The sequence below is a fragment of the Oreochromis aureus genome, linkage group 6 (genome assembly GCF_013358895.1).
Source record: "Oreochromis aureus strain Israel breed Guangdong linkage group 6, ZZ_aureus, whole genome shotgun sequence".
Lineage (NCBI taxonomy): Eukaryota > Metazoa > Chordata > Actinopteri > Cichliformes > Cichlidae > Oreochromis > Oreochromis aureus.
This window is the reverse complement of record NC_052947.1, coordinates 22,068,851-22,083,057: the sequence shown is the minus strand read 5'-3', so window position 1 is coordinate 22,083,057 and position 14,207 is coordinate 22,068,851. Positions and strand designations below refer to the sequence as shown.

Sequence of the window (14,207 nt, the reverse complement as noted above, 5' to 3'; positions counted from 1 at the left end):
GTGCTGGACCTCTCCAACCGGAACTCTGCCTGCTCAGCAACTTCGTCATCATCAGAGAATCACAGGGGATCAGGGTAAGTTTTTGTAGTTCTCTGACTGCATTTTAATGTGTCTGGCCTAATGACTTATCCCTACTCTTAGTTAAATCTGGGACTTCTTCACAAAAACAAGAATGCCGTTTACATAACTATGGTCCATATCCTATGACTTGAAAAATCACTTTGGTTTGCAGCAAATCCACATTTCTGAGTGTGGTACAACTTTACAACAGCTATATAGCACGGCAAAGATTAAGAGGTTAGCACTGTGTTTATTACTGTCATGCTCACTGCTCAGCTAAATAACACCTGTTCAGCCTGAAATACACACATATTCCTGTTTCAGCAGTGCTTTGGTTCAAGTAATTGTAATAAATTCTGAGGAGCTAGCTTGTGTTTGGTGTTGTGGTTCTACGGGGTTTACTCTTTTATCTCTTGAGCGGTAACGTCACAGCAATGGCCGTATTATAACATTTGCCAGCAGCTCAGGATTGTATAATGAGGAGAACATTTCAGTACTTCACAACGATTTTACGTCCGTTTTTACTAATACAATTAATGATGAGTTTGATTATCCAATCTTCAAGCATGTAGGACTTTCACTGGATATCCCAAAACTACAGGGGTTTTATGTGAGCACCAAAGTAACCCCAGCCATTCACAGACTGTCCCACCTGGACGTGAAGAGGCTTTGCTGCTGTGTGTGAGAGACACACAGCAGCAGTGTGTGCGTGCGTGTGAGGGCCCACAAACAGACTGAGAACATACAGACATGAAACTAACAGTCGCAGTGATGTTACCAACACAAGGCATAAAGGAGTGGACCCCTCGCTCTGCACCCCCTTGTCCCCTATGCCACAAATCAAACCACCTCCATCACCTCCATCCTGACCCTGCTGTTTGGTCCTCACATCCCTAGGAGGCAGTGCAGGCAGAACGAATACACTGAGAGGAGCTGGGAGCTGTCTGAGGGGTTGCTGTCCAAGGCCTTGAAGGATATACGATCAGGGAGGCTGCAGGAGCAGCGGGCCGCGTTGCTTTATGGAATACCCCTTCAAACCCTGAGGCAGGGTCTGGATGGCTGGGCTGAAGGGAGGCTGGGAGTGCTGCATCAGCTTACACCTGGAAGCAGAGATATCAGGGATGAAGTGACATCATACAATGTGATGTCAACAATGTTGGGTGGCGAAGCCCGCCTTGTTTTGCAGAAAGTGGCAGCATGGGCAGAGCGGGCAGAAATTGGAGGTGCTGTCGAGGAGCATGGAGACTTTAGTTTCCCTTCATCTGTTCTTGCCTTTTATCAGCCGGGTAGTTTACAGAAGACCCTCCCTCACTGTTTTCCCCAGCTCAGGGATGCTCTCCAGCCCCCTCCAAGCCCCACCCCCAGTCTGGAGCCACCCACACCCCTGCGTATTCCTCAGGTTCGTTGTGCGTCTGACCACAAAAGGTCAGTGTCGGCTGAGAATTGCAGCATAGTTGAAAACCTATATCAACGTACCTCATCAAGCGAAGGTACTGCCAGTTCATCAACAGCAGCTGCCAGACCTTCATCTCTCCTCAAACTCAGACCTCCATTCTTGGCACAAGGATGTCCAGGCAGTGCCGGCCAGTCACCTCATCGCCTGGGACCACGTGGATCCTCACTGGATGAGTCAGAAGATGGGGCAGGTTGCCGGGATAAAGACAAGCAACCTAGAAAGAAGCGTGGGAGGTACCGCCAGTATGACCACGAACTGATGGAGGAGGCCATCACCATGGTGATGGCTGGTCGCATGAGTGTGTCCAAAGCCCAGGGGGTTTATGGGGTTCCCCATAGCACACTAGAATACAAAGTGAAAGAGCGTACTGGAACACTGAAGAACCCACCTAAGAAGAAATCTGCCAACTTCTGTTTGTCCAGTTCTCACTCGTCTGGTTCTGGTAGCACAACCAGTTCCGCTAACTCAGGGAGTCTTGCCTCAGCTGCTGATGCAAAGAGGGTCTAGACCACAAACGCCTCAAACACCTCAACACTTGAACACATCACCTCCTACAAGATAAATGTTTTCTGGAGACACTTATTAAAACACAACACATGCCTTTACAAACTAGACGGATATTAATATTCAGGTCTTTTAACTCTATGTCTGTGATGTGATAGTCATACTTGAAGCTGTATTTCTCCTGCTTAGTTCTGAGTCCTTTGTTTAAAGCAGCCATAAACAGTACTGCTTTATTCAGGTAGAAGTCCTGCTCATCTTGATCTAGACGAATGATTTAGATCATTTTCTTTGTTTATGGATAGACCAAGGTGGTAAATGAATTCGGGTCAGAGCCTGAGGTACTGAACCTCTTAATTCACCATCGTCCACTGTCCTATTGTCAGAATATTGTTTTTCTTTTTTGTTTTTTTGTTTTTTCTTTTTGGGACTGCTGTGGAGTTTCATAGCTCGGTTATTAAGATACCAGTATGTGATTACATCTAATTAAATCATCGATAAGTTAATCTTCAACAAAATGTAACCTATTCATAGTTTAACATTAGATCACTTTGTAATTTCTACTACCACGATTGATCAACGGAATTAAAAACAAAGGCTTTTTTAAAACGAGAATTTGTTGGCAATATAGAATAAAATTAATGCATCGTTATTTTAGCTTCAGGGCAGTTCTACTGTGTTGTACATCCTCTTCTCAAGAAGGAAAAACAAACAATGATAGCTGCCCAAAAAGATTGCTCAAGACTCAAGTATGAGAAACACAGTTGCAGACCTTTTAAGGCTGAAAAATGAAGTGTGACTGTCATATTTGTTAGCTGTTAGGTTATTAGGTTATTCAGGTTTAATTCAATTCTTAAAGCTCCTTGGTAAGGGAGCATTGATGATTGTGATTTGCAGCTTTCTATCTCTCTGGGTATGTTTACCTAGGCTTTTCAAGTGACTTAGAGCCATTAAAACAATTTAAAAACTCATTACTATTGTTAGACACCTCTACAAACAGGGAGCTTGTACAGTATATATGCTGTGGTGGCTACATCTTGATTATGAGTTTTTGTACAAGAGATTAGCTTAAAAAAGCCATTTTGTGTCCACATATTTCCTTTCATTCTCTACAAGCTAATCTAAACACTGTATTGAGTGTAGTTGGAATGCAAATGTGCAGCATGTTTTAAATGTGCACTGATAAGCTTGGGAACTGTATATTATTGTGTATTTGTACCGTTTGTGAAAGATGTTCTTTTATTATCACAGATATTTACTAATTCTGCTACTGTAGCTGTATTACTGCAAACCTCATACCATGACCGCTGCTTAACTTTTACGGGACTGTTTTCCTGGCACATGGATGCGTAGCTACAACGAAAACTCATTTCAGTTAACGTTTTAACAGTAATACCGTTAAGCCTAATATTAATATTTGTTTTATGGGTAGTCTTAATGTTATAGATGGTCGACCGTGTCAGCTGCTGAAGGTTTCGGTAGTTTAGGTTTTTAGTGAAATGTTTAAACGGCGACCACACGGCTATTCAGTGTCAGGCTTTTAAGGCTTCTTTGTCTGCGTCTGTAAAAATGCTAAAAGTTGCGTCTACATTCATGTCTGCCTCTAGAATGGGCTTTTTTTTCCATTAACAGTGCTACTACCAAAGCAGCATTTCAGGGTTACCCACACAAAGCTGCTTTACTTTTGATTTGCTGAAATGTCAGCCTGCCTGCCTCTCTCTGTCTCTCTCTCTCTCTCTCTCACACCCTCTCACCGTCTTTAACCTGTTGCCACATATACCTCTGAACATTCTCTGCCTATAGCCCAGTGTTAGGTTTCACATCAGGCTTAAAATCTTTATGAATTCTTTATCTCTCAAGAAACAACAAAGTGTAAATTCACTGCTATCAACAACACTTAAACTTTAGCCATGTGGCGTGTAAAATCTTTTTTTTCTTTCTTTTTTTTTTAAAGGTTGAAATTCTGTCTTGCGGCATTTACGGGTTTCTTGTTTTTAATGTCCGTTTTTAAAAGTTCTTCAGTCACAAAATTGTGGCATTTCAACCTTTGTAATTCCTCCAGCTGTGCAAATGCTGTCTCCACTTCTGAATGTCTGCTCTTATTGCGGTACATGGTGCCCGTATCTATGGCGACAGCTCAGCACAGCATGTCTCTATTTTGGGAGTTATCTACTATTTATATCAAAATGACTCCGAACACGCCCGAGAAATTGAAAAAGAACGACATTGTATTTGCTTAATTGCAGCTAATTCTGGGAACACACTTGGGCTTTGAGATTAGGGCTTTTTAATTTTTGACTGAACTGCTGGCAAATCTTTGAGGCAACGTAATTCTGCTATTTATGCATAAATTAATTATTGCACTATGATTTATAAAATGTTTTTTTGTTTTTGTAGAAACTTGTTTTGTGGTGTTATGGCATATTTATTTATTGATTGCGCTTCAGAACTGTGGATTTTTTTTTTTTTTTTATTTTTTCCAAGTTTGATTGTGGTAGTTCTTGATTTGTAACGGGGCACTTTGATGCAATGTGAAATGTGTATTGCTACAATTGCATGAATGCTTTTAAATGTTAGCTCATATAATTTATTTAGTCCAGAAATTACACTGCTGACTATTGTGATTGTTTAGTGATTTTGTTATTATTAAATTATTTTAATGATTTTAAAGCATAATTTGTCATAACAAACTCAACAATATAGCCTCTGTAACACCTAAAGTACTTGGAAAGTTTCCACCGCAGAAACTAGGCGGAGATGGACAGGTGGCCATACCTTTGTATATGTTCCAGTTGTAGGACTAATTTGTGAGGGTAGATATTCCTGCCCAGAAAAGCTTCAACTGGGGCTCAATGCTGTTAGGTTAAACGTTGAATAAGCACTGTTTTTGAAAACCAGCAACCTGTCAAACATAAGACAAAGAACATGAAATTGCTGTAAACTGCTGATGTATGAAACGGCAATGGCTGTTTGAGACCCACCACCATTTTTAAATTAAACACAACAATACAGCAAACTGCCCAGCAGTTGGAAGAAATTATTTAACAAGTCGGTCAAAAATGTTTAGCTTGAACCCCACCACCAAAGTTACTGTACTACCTCCTGAGCAAGGACTCTCTGGGAGGTACACCCCAGAATTGTAATTGTACCCTGTTTCCTTCAGTGAAATGTTCCTGCAGTGGAAACTTGACTCAACACTACGGAATGTAACACTTAAAACTGGCCTCTTGAAACCTGACATGGTTTGGCCGCAAACAGTACTTAAATTGCTGAAAAGAAAAAGTAAAAACTTGAAAATAGGTTGATATTAAATCACTTACTTGATTCTATAATGAAATATCTTACTTCTTGGACCTGCTGGCTGTTATGAAAATTAGAGGGCTTTTTGAACTGTTGGTTTGTTGATGAAAGTGCTGTTGGTTTAAAAAAAAAAAAAAAAGTTACGTTGAGCGTTTCTTCAATCATTCCTTCTGCTGTTAGCAGAATGTTATCATTTGCCTTCAGCAACTAATCAATAAAACAGTTCTTTAATCAATTGCCTGTTGTTATTTTTTTCTACAATAATGGTTTGCTTTACAGTTATCAGAGAGTTGTACTGCAGATCAAAAGTTTTACAACTTGTTACAAGGGCTAGAATCCAGTAGAGCAATGCATCATGTCACTTCCATCTGCAATACATCAACATTAAAGTGTCACTCCAAAAGTGAAAGTGCATTGGGGGGGGGGGAACGATACACAGCAAACGCTGCTAAATAGGCTGCATTTACAATATCATTTTCCTGGAGTAATAAACCACAAAACAGCTTGCACTACAAGCTACATTCCACTTCTTTTTTTCAAATTTTATTATTTAAGCTGAAAGTTTTGTACCATTCAAAGTTCATTTAATTTCATTATTGATGGCTAGCAAGTCTACTGCCATTTAAAAAAAAATATATATAGTGTGTAGCTTTTAATTTTTTTTCTTAAGCTTATTTCTAACATTGATTTCTGTAAGGATACATTACCATCATTTCATCACAATATGTTGCCTAGATCTTAAGCTGCATATCACATTTTTACATTGACTCTAATAATGCGGTTGCAGTCATGCAACCAGCACAAACTCAGGTCTCACCTACAAAATATATGGAAGTCAGAAATGACAAACTTTCAGGCAGTGCTGTTATGGAACAAATGCAACTTAAACATGCTCACTGCTGTCTTCATTATTTTGTGTGCATGCTCTTTTTTTTTTTTCCTCATTTGAAACTTGGTTTTCTGTGAGTAAAACGTTCTAACTCCAGTTTTTACCTTTTACCTCTAGCGCCCTGGTGCCATCTTTCGAAGAAGACCTGGCAGGTCAGCAACAGCGAGGGACTAAGTTAGGTCAATGTTCCACATTTGGTGATGTTCTGAGTTCTCTCTGCCCAGCTCACCGATCCTTAATCTACCAAATCCTCAAGTATGCTTGCCATGAAAAAGAGACGCTCAGGAACGAAAGGGACACTGTTTTATGTTCCAAGAAGCTGCATTGCACTTCGTGCCAGAGTCTTGTTGCAGCCTCTCCTGCATGGTGCCATTCGCCTTGCACACCCTCCTCTAATTTATGCTCGTCCTCTTCCATATGTTGTGAGAAACACAGCTTCCACTCTTGCCCCAGTTGTTCCAACCACAACTGTCATATCCAAATCAAGAAAACAACAGAAGGAGAGGTAGGCGATGGAGACCCTCCTTGTCCTGTCCTGAAGAGAGAGCAGAGTCCCTCTCCTCCCCCTCTTTCCCCAATCCCGTCAGATGTCGGTAAGAAATGTGATGAAAACCCACCCTCTCTGCTTCACCAAGAGGAGGATGTTGATCTCATGGTACAGAGTTTTGTAACTGCAAGCTACGAAGCCTCAGATGTCAATACAACTACAGAAGATGCTGAAAGTAAGAATGCTGAAAGAAGTCAGGCTGATAAGAATCCAAGTGGGACTTCACTGCAGGATGTTATGGATCGTTTTAGTGAGAAACTGGAGACAATAACACCTCTAGACAAGGACCCTACTCTGGTTTCCACGGCTATCTATGTTTCTGAAAAGGAGCAGCCGTTATCTCCCTCAACCAGCCACAACCTGCCTTTTCGTGCTGAAGCCCATGTCACTGAGATCATCACCACAGTGCTTCGCACAAGCAGTCCCAGTGATTACAGCTTGAGTGAGCTGTTTAGTCGCCAAGACAAAGAATCCAAGTCACCCGTTACTAGATCTCGTCATCGCCAGAACGTTGAAAAACCTAAATGCACCCCTGAGCTACGGAACAACAATGACCAACAAAGTTCAATGGACAACAGTGTACAAAAACAGGTGAATACAGTGGCTACAAGCTCAGCTAAACAGTGTGTTGGGTCCTGCAAAGAAGGTGGTGAGGGTTGCAGTTCTACAAATGACAAAAGCCACAAGGGATCCCCATCAAGTGAAACCACTGAGGTTGAAAGATCAGGTAAAGGGAAAGCTTGTCGTATTAAAGGGAGAGTGTGTCATCTGCATAACATTTCTGAGGGTGCAAGAAGATCAAGGAGAAATATAGTCCCTCCACCGCGGTTCTCCTCCTATGTCACAGAGCCCAGACGTATGTTCTTTGTTGCGTGTTTCTCTGAACCTATCTTCAATCAGAAAGCACAAAAGGACAAGGCTTCATCTAGCACCAATCATATGTTATCCAAAGATCCAGATGCTGAGGATACCAACGTAGAATCCAGAAATGACATTTTATTGTCTTCATGTGCGAACACAGGGAAGCTTGCCTTTCAGTCACCAGAAAAAGGACATGAACTATCTCACATGGAAGTGAAAGGTCAAAGCCAGGTCACTCCACAGATTGTGACTGCCAAAGACCAAAGTCCTAAAAAACATCGCTCAGGCAAAGAGAACAATGGTAGTGACAGTGTTGTCCCTCTGTTAGGAAGGTTACGATCAGCATCATCAAAAAGAGTACAGGACTCATCAAATGTGGATGTCCCTATAAATTCTGATACCTGTGTTGAGAGTCTTAAAAATTCCCAAGTCCAGTACACTAGTCCAATTAAACTTATGTTTGTATCACCAGTAAAGGATAAAGAGGGAGTTAAATACAGTCTCAAATCAGCAGGCTCTGGTTCTGGCTCACAAACAGAACATTTTGATCCCTGTGAAGAGTCTTCATGGTCAGGGACACTTCAGAAGCACACAAGCCAGAGCAAAAAGCCTGCAATATCACAAGTAAAATCAGTTGTCTCACCACTAAAATCTTCTGCCTCACGCACAAGGTCTTCTTGTTCCCCAACCAAGTCATCTTCTTCACCAGCCAAATCTGGTTCCTCAACACGCAAGTCTGCTTCTTCACCTGCCAAATCTGGTTCCTCAACACCCAAGTCTCCTTCATCACCAGCCAAGTCTGTTTCCTCAAGACGCAGGTCTGGTTCTTCAACACCCAAGTGTGCTTTGTCACCTGCCAAATCTGGTTCCTCAACACCCAAGTCTCTTTATTCACCATACAAGTCTGATTCTTCAGTATCGAAGTCTCCTTCCTCACCAAGCAAATCTGCTTCCTTAACACGCAGGTCTGCTAATTCACCACCCAAGTCGGGTTCCTCAACACCCAAGTGTGCTTTGTCACCCGCCAAATCCGGTTCCTCAACACCCAAGTACGGTTCTTCACCACGCAAGTCTGCTTCTTTGCCCAGGTCACCTTCCTTATCACCTAAAGATGCTTCCAGAGGATCAGGTGAAGGTACTCCAACTAAGCGTGTAGCTGGAGCTGACAGCCAGGGATTATCAGGTAACTCGACTTCTTTTCATGAAACCACTCCACCAAAAAGGCGTCCTGGGCGTCCGAAGAAACTGGGACCACAGCTGGAGCAAAAAGCAAAAAGGCCAATTGGCCGACCCCGTAAGCAGAAGACTTTGGATTCCGAAACGGGGGTAAAAACGGTAAATGGTAAATGTCAGTTGGCACCTAATATTGAGGAGAATACAACTAAAAACCTCAAGATAACAGTCGTGTATGGCCGTTCGAGGAGAAACAAACGATTGGTGTCGGAGAGCTTTGACCAGCTGCAGACAGAATTTAATGACCCTTGGCGAGCCGTAAGTCTATTGCACAACTCTAAGACCAGCTCAGGTAGTATTAAAACAGCCTCAGAGGAGTTGGATTTTGTCAGACCAGCGAAAAGGCCTGCTCCTCAATCTGGCAGTAACATCAAATGTCAAAAGCACGATGATTCTGTTCGCTCAAGGAAACCAGGTAGACCTGCAAAAGTTAAAATCTCTGGAATCTCAGTCACAGTGACCACAGTGTCACCTCGTCAACGTAAAATTCAAATCAATAAAGAGAATAGGCAGTCTCCTGAAATGCTGGCTCCTAGGAAAGTACTTCTACAAGACTTCATATCTGCCAAAGAGCCCAGGACAATCAGTCATCAGTTAATGAGCAAAAGGGGTCAAAAAGAAGAAGGGAAAGAAACAGAGGATGGTAGTAAAGATGAACTGCCCAATCAGCCTGTAGTACGACACTCCAAGAGAGTGAGAAAGCCATCAATCCACTTTTTGCATGCTGTTGCCACCTCTACATCATACAGCCGCAGCAATGCGCTGGTACGACGCTCTAAACAACTTCTTTTAAACAAGGCAAACAGTGAAAGGAGACAGGATGAGCAGCAAAGTAGTTTCGAAACTTCAGGTGAGAAGAGAAAGTCATGTGCACCACAGAAGAAGGGCGTTTCTCTAGATGTAAGCAGATTGGCAGGGGTATCTGTTGATTCGGTCTTTACGTCTAAAGAGACGTTAAGGTGGTGGGCAGCATCAGCTGAGGAAAAGACGATGAACCAGGAGTTCGCCAGACGAATACAAGTCATCTCTGACACTTGGGTCTCAGACGCTGTGGACAACCAAGAAAAAGAATTGGCCCTCGATTCTAAACTAGGCACTAAAGACAGCAGTTTATTCGCCAGGAATTCGAAGCATTCCTCTGTGGTCCGAACACTGTTTGACTGTTCGCCCAACAAACCTAGGTCCTGTAGCATGCAGCAGATCTGCTCCTGGTTTATGGAGACCACTGAGACACAATCTTTGGCCATTGTCAAGAAGGCAAGCTCCCGTAATCGTTACGAACTTATGCACTTCCCTCGTTCTGCTAATGCAAAAAGTGTTTGCCACAGTCCTCAGGCAGAGCGACTCCGCAAACACATCAAGAAGTTTGCCAAAATGGTGCCAAAAAGCCCTTTACAGCATCAGAAGGCTCAGAGACGGCTGAGAAAGAGAAACAAAGCAGCTCTGTCAACACACAGACGACAACTTTTTACTTTAAGCACTGCAAGCAAGCGCACTCGCCAAGTCCAGTCGTTGAAAGGCAAAGCATTTAGCATATATCAAGCCACTCTGGTTAGAGCCAGGACACGTTTTCTAACCCGGAAAGAAAGGGATAGGTGGCAAAATGGGGCTAGGGACAGGAGAAACATAAAAGCAGTATCACGTTGTACAAATGAACGTATAGTAACTAGACTACAATCTAAACGTAAAGCATTATGCACATCCGCAAACGATCGGCACTCTGTTCGTTTGGAAAACAGTTCTGCCGCCTTTTCGGTTAGCCAAACTCGGGAACTCGTGGATATACACAAAGAGGAGAACCTCTGCTCCAAAGCCTGGGGTCCTGAAACGCTGAAAGAATGCCGGGTGTTTATAAGGAAGATCAACTCTCCAGATAGCGAATCGGCTGAGGAAGAGTCGGACTCTTGTACTGTGACACTGGAAGGGTCACCTTCTGCATACCTCTTTGCAGAACAGAACAGGCAACTGGTTAAAGCTGTGAAAACTGAAAGAAAAAGGAGCATTAATAGGAGGACTACCTCGAGAGAGTTGGCAGATTCTGCACCAAAATCAGTCCAGGAGCAGGAAGTAAAGCCAGCAGGGAGGCAGAAAAGAAAATTTAAAAGTCCCGGGGTTGTGTCTACTGAACCACCACAAACACCACCAGCGAAAATCTTGAGACAATCGCGAATGAAGGGCCTGACCGGGCCGAGATGGTGTGACTTTGTCCTTGGTAACTACTTTTCTTTCTTTTATTTGAATTGAAGACATTGACTTTGCCCATGCAAAAGTTACCAGATAAACGTTTGTTCTTTTATCTTTTCCTGACAGAAAGCTAACTGAAGCATGAGGCCTCCTCTTCCTGGGAAAGGGACTGTGGTTTAACGTGGTGCCTTTGGACTTTGTGCTGACCACGTAGACTGGCCATCTCAGTATGGTTCAGTCTTACAATCAGCAGCTATGTAGCAGTCTAACTTAAAAGCTTGATGTTGCACTATTTTTATCCATGGATATGTATGTACATTTTGTCATCTTGCCTCTCTTTCTGAAGGTGTATAGTAGATCAATATAATAGTTACATCAGAGTTTTAATGGAAAGAGTGCTTATACCGTGAACCCTGTCAGAGTGGTCATAGAGGAATGAAAGCTTGACTGCCATCTCCCTAAAAATGTACCTTTACTGATACTAAGACCAACACTTCTTCTCGGAAATGAGCCCTTACTGTATATCTTAACCTGACATTTATCATAATTTTTACTACTTTAAGCCGCAATGCCAGCTCTAAAACTCCCACTTATTTTATTTATAGTGACTCTTACTTTGGCACTGTTTTGAATGTTTAATTTGTAATTTAATATTTGCTTTTGTATTTTAGGTTTGCTTAAAGTATGTTGGAATTTGATTTGAAACTTTCTCTTAATCCGAGCCTTTTGTTTTCTCTACTGCTGTCGCAAACAAGTAGCCAAAACAGGCTTTTAATGAAGGAATCTTTCAGTTCACTTAACACCCAATCTTAACTCCAGTAGCTATCTGTAAAAAGGCCACAGCTGTAAGAGTGTGTCTTGAAATACACTAATTGGCCTGTACTAAAACCAAATATTTGATGTCATGAGTTCTTTTTCAAGAGCATTTTCAGTTGTCAATTCCCCACAAAACGCAGAGGTGTCTGTGAAGTGACAAACAAATGGCATTATGCAGTTGTAGAACATAGCTTCTGATTAATTTCATGGTTTGTGGGATCTGTCTTGTTTTTATTCAGTTATCTTTCTAAGAACGTATTGTTTTCACCCAAAGCATATACTGTATGTTGCTGTCAGATCGACTTTTTGCACTATTCAGCCCCTTTCAGACGTGATGTATGCACTGCTGGCTTTTCAGGCCATTAAAGTGCTGGCATCCTGTCAGTCAGACGTAGGGTGCTTTTACATTAATGTTTCTCTTATTTAATCTAAATTTTTTTTTTTTTTTTGAGCTTGTTGTTCACAAATATTTAGCCAATGACTCCATTGTGGATTATCCTCCCAACTTTGAATGACTAGAATTTTTACATTTTATTCAGTATGATGTGAAACCGACGACTGAGTCCATAAAACCATCTGAAAAACTGAGCCGTGAAGAGGGTGTGGGCGTTTGTCTCATAGATTTAGGCATGATCCTAGAGACAGGTTGGCGACCACCTGGCAACCACCGGTTACTGGGGAAAAATGAGTTTTCCCTTCGGTTGTTTGACTATTAATTTCTGCTGTTGTCACTATGAACAGGGTATTTTTCCTAAGCGTGTACGTTGCACGTATAAGCAGCTGCAGACACCACTGACGAGTAGCCTTTCCTGTTACTTTCTGCACATGTTGTTGGTAAACTGTAGCATCTCAGCGGGCGAGTCTGTGCCATCACTGCAAATTGGCAGGCATGCAGATGTCTTGCACACCATCTGCTGATGCAATTTACATCACTCAGACTTGCCGACGTGGGAAGTGGAACGCACCCATTACTGCATATATCCTGCTGAGAGAACTGTACCCTGCCTCTCCTGCACAGGCTCAGAGAGATGTTTGCTCTGCACTAGGAATGTCAAAAATGCGTCAGAGAGGAGTGTTTTGTGTTCGAAACAGTTGGTGAGATAAAATTTCATTGAGTACCTGGTATTTCTGTTCAGGTCTTTCACTTGAGAGCTCAGCAACTCACAGGTCCACACGATACGGTCACTGTCCTAATCTCGCGAGTTGCAATGCGACACATGCAGTGTAGAAGTGAATACACTAATGTTGCAAGTTCAACATTAGTAAAAGTTTTGTCGTCGTGGCTTTCACAGAAGAGTGACCGGGGTCTTCGCACATGAAACCTACGTGTTTTCATGCTGTCAGATTAAAGGAGAAGAGTGCACGTCTGAAAGGGGCTCTATATTTGAGATTAATCCCACTACACAGATTCCTCCTCCCATATTTTGCACATCCCATCTCCCACTACCACCCCCCCCCCTACTGTAAAACTAGAATCTGTTTGGTGCAATACAAATCCAGATGATTTATCAGTATGTAGTAATTATTTTATTGCTGACAGACGAATGGATGTACATGAGTACCAGTGGCCTGGGATGTTACTTCAGTTGTTTCCATAGCCATGTAATGTGATCTTTAAGGATTTTGCTATACAAACTACGTTTGCCCACCTGCTTTGGTCTCATCAGAGAAACAGAAATATAAGAAATCTTTCTTTCTTTTTTTCTCTTACACGTAATAGCATTATTTACTTTTTAAATGTTGAGTTGTCGCTGTTTCCTTGGATTTTCTGTTATTTTCTTAAGTTGCAGCAAGGGACGCCTACCTCCACAGGAGCTCAGCTAGGACTAGGCCTGAGAGTTGATGGGGTAACACTAATCTTGGATCATGTCATTGTTTTTCTGCCATCTGTTCAGAGACGGGCAGAGGCAAGGTGTCCAGCTGTAGGTCAAAAACTTCACCCTTTAGGGTGTGTTGTGCCCGACTACCGTTGTATGTATGTCACTATGGTTGCCATTTCAACACGAGGGAGGTGGGCAAGTCTCTGTCATGTGATAAATAACCATCAGCCCTTTGTTTGTTGAAGAACCTGGTGCTATACATCTGTATATTTTCTTTATCATGTGTTTTTTATACTGTCCAATACAGATGCAACAAACAGGTGTCTGTGACTGAACCAATAAAGAGTCTTTTGAGATAACCAGAGAGAGGTGTGAGTTATTCATTCATTTGTTGTTGTGGAGCCTGCATGTTCTCCCTGTCTTGCATAAGCATTGTCCGTCAGGCATGTAGGGCTGATTAATGAATGACTCTAAATCTGCCACAGGTGACCTATTCAGAGTGTACCCTGCCTCTCACCTGATGCCTGCTTGGATTGGCTC

At 42.3% G+C, this 14,207-nt stretch overlaps 1 protein-coding gene across 2 annotated transcripts in view; it reads left to right on the top strand.

The window, feature by feature from the left end:
• The window catches only part of lcorl (ligand dependent nuclear receptor corepressor-like), a 22,451-nt gene extending 8,420 nt beyond the window's left edge, over window positions 1–14,031 (top strand). Inside the window, exons 6-8 of one of the 2 annotated variants that reach the window (XM_039613292.1) lie at window positions 1–74; window positions 6,324–11,059; window positions 11,158–14,031. The exon at window positions 1–74 is cut by the window's left edge and continues 5 nt beyond it. In XM_039613292.1, coding sequence (XP_039469226.1) covers window positions 1–74; window positions 6,324–11,059; window positions 11,158–11,165 — 4,818 coding nt within the window. In that variant the 3' untranslated portion in view covers window positions 11,166–14,031. Of the gene's footprint in view, window positions 75–957; window positions 5,553–6,323; window positions 11,060–11,157 lie in introns of those variants that run through there. The other variant, XM_031750996.2, reaches the window with a different exon arrangement.
• The last annotated feature ends 176 nt before the right edge of the window (window positions 14,032–14,207 follow it).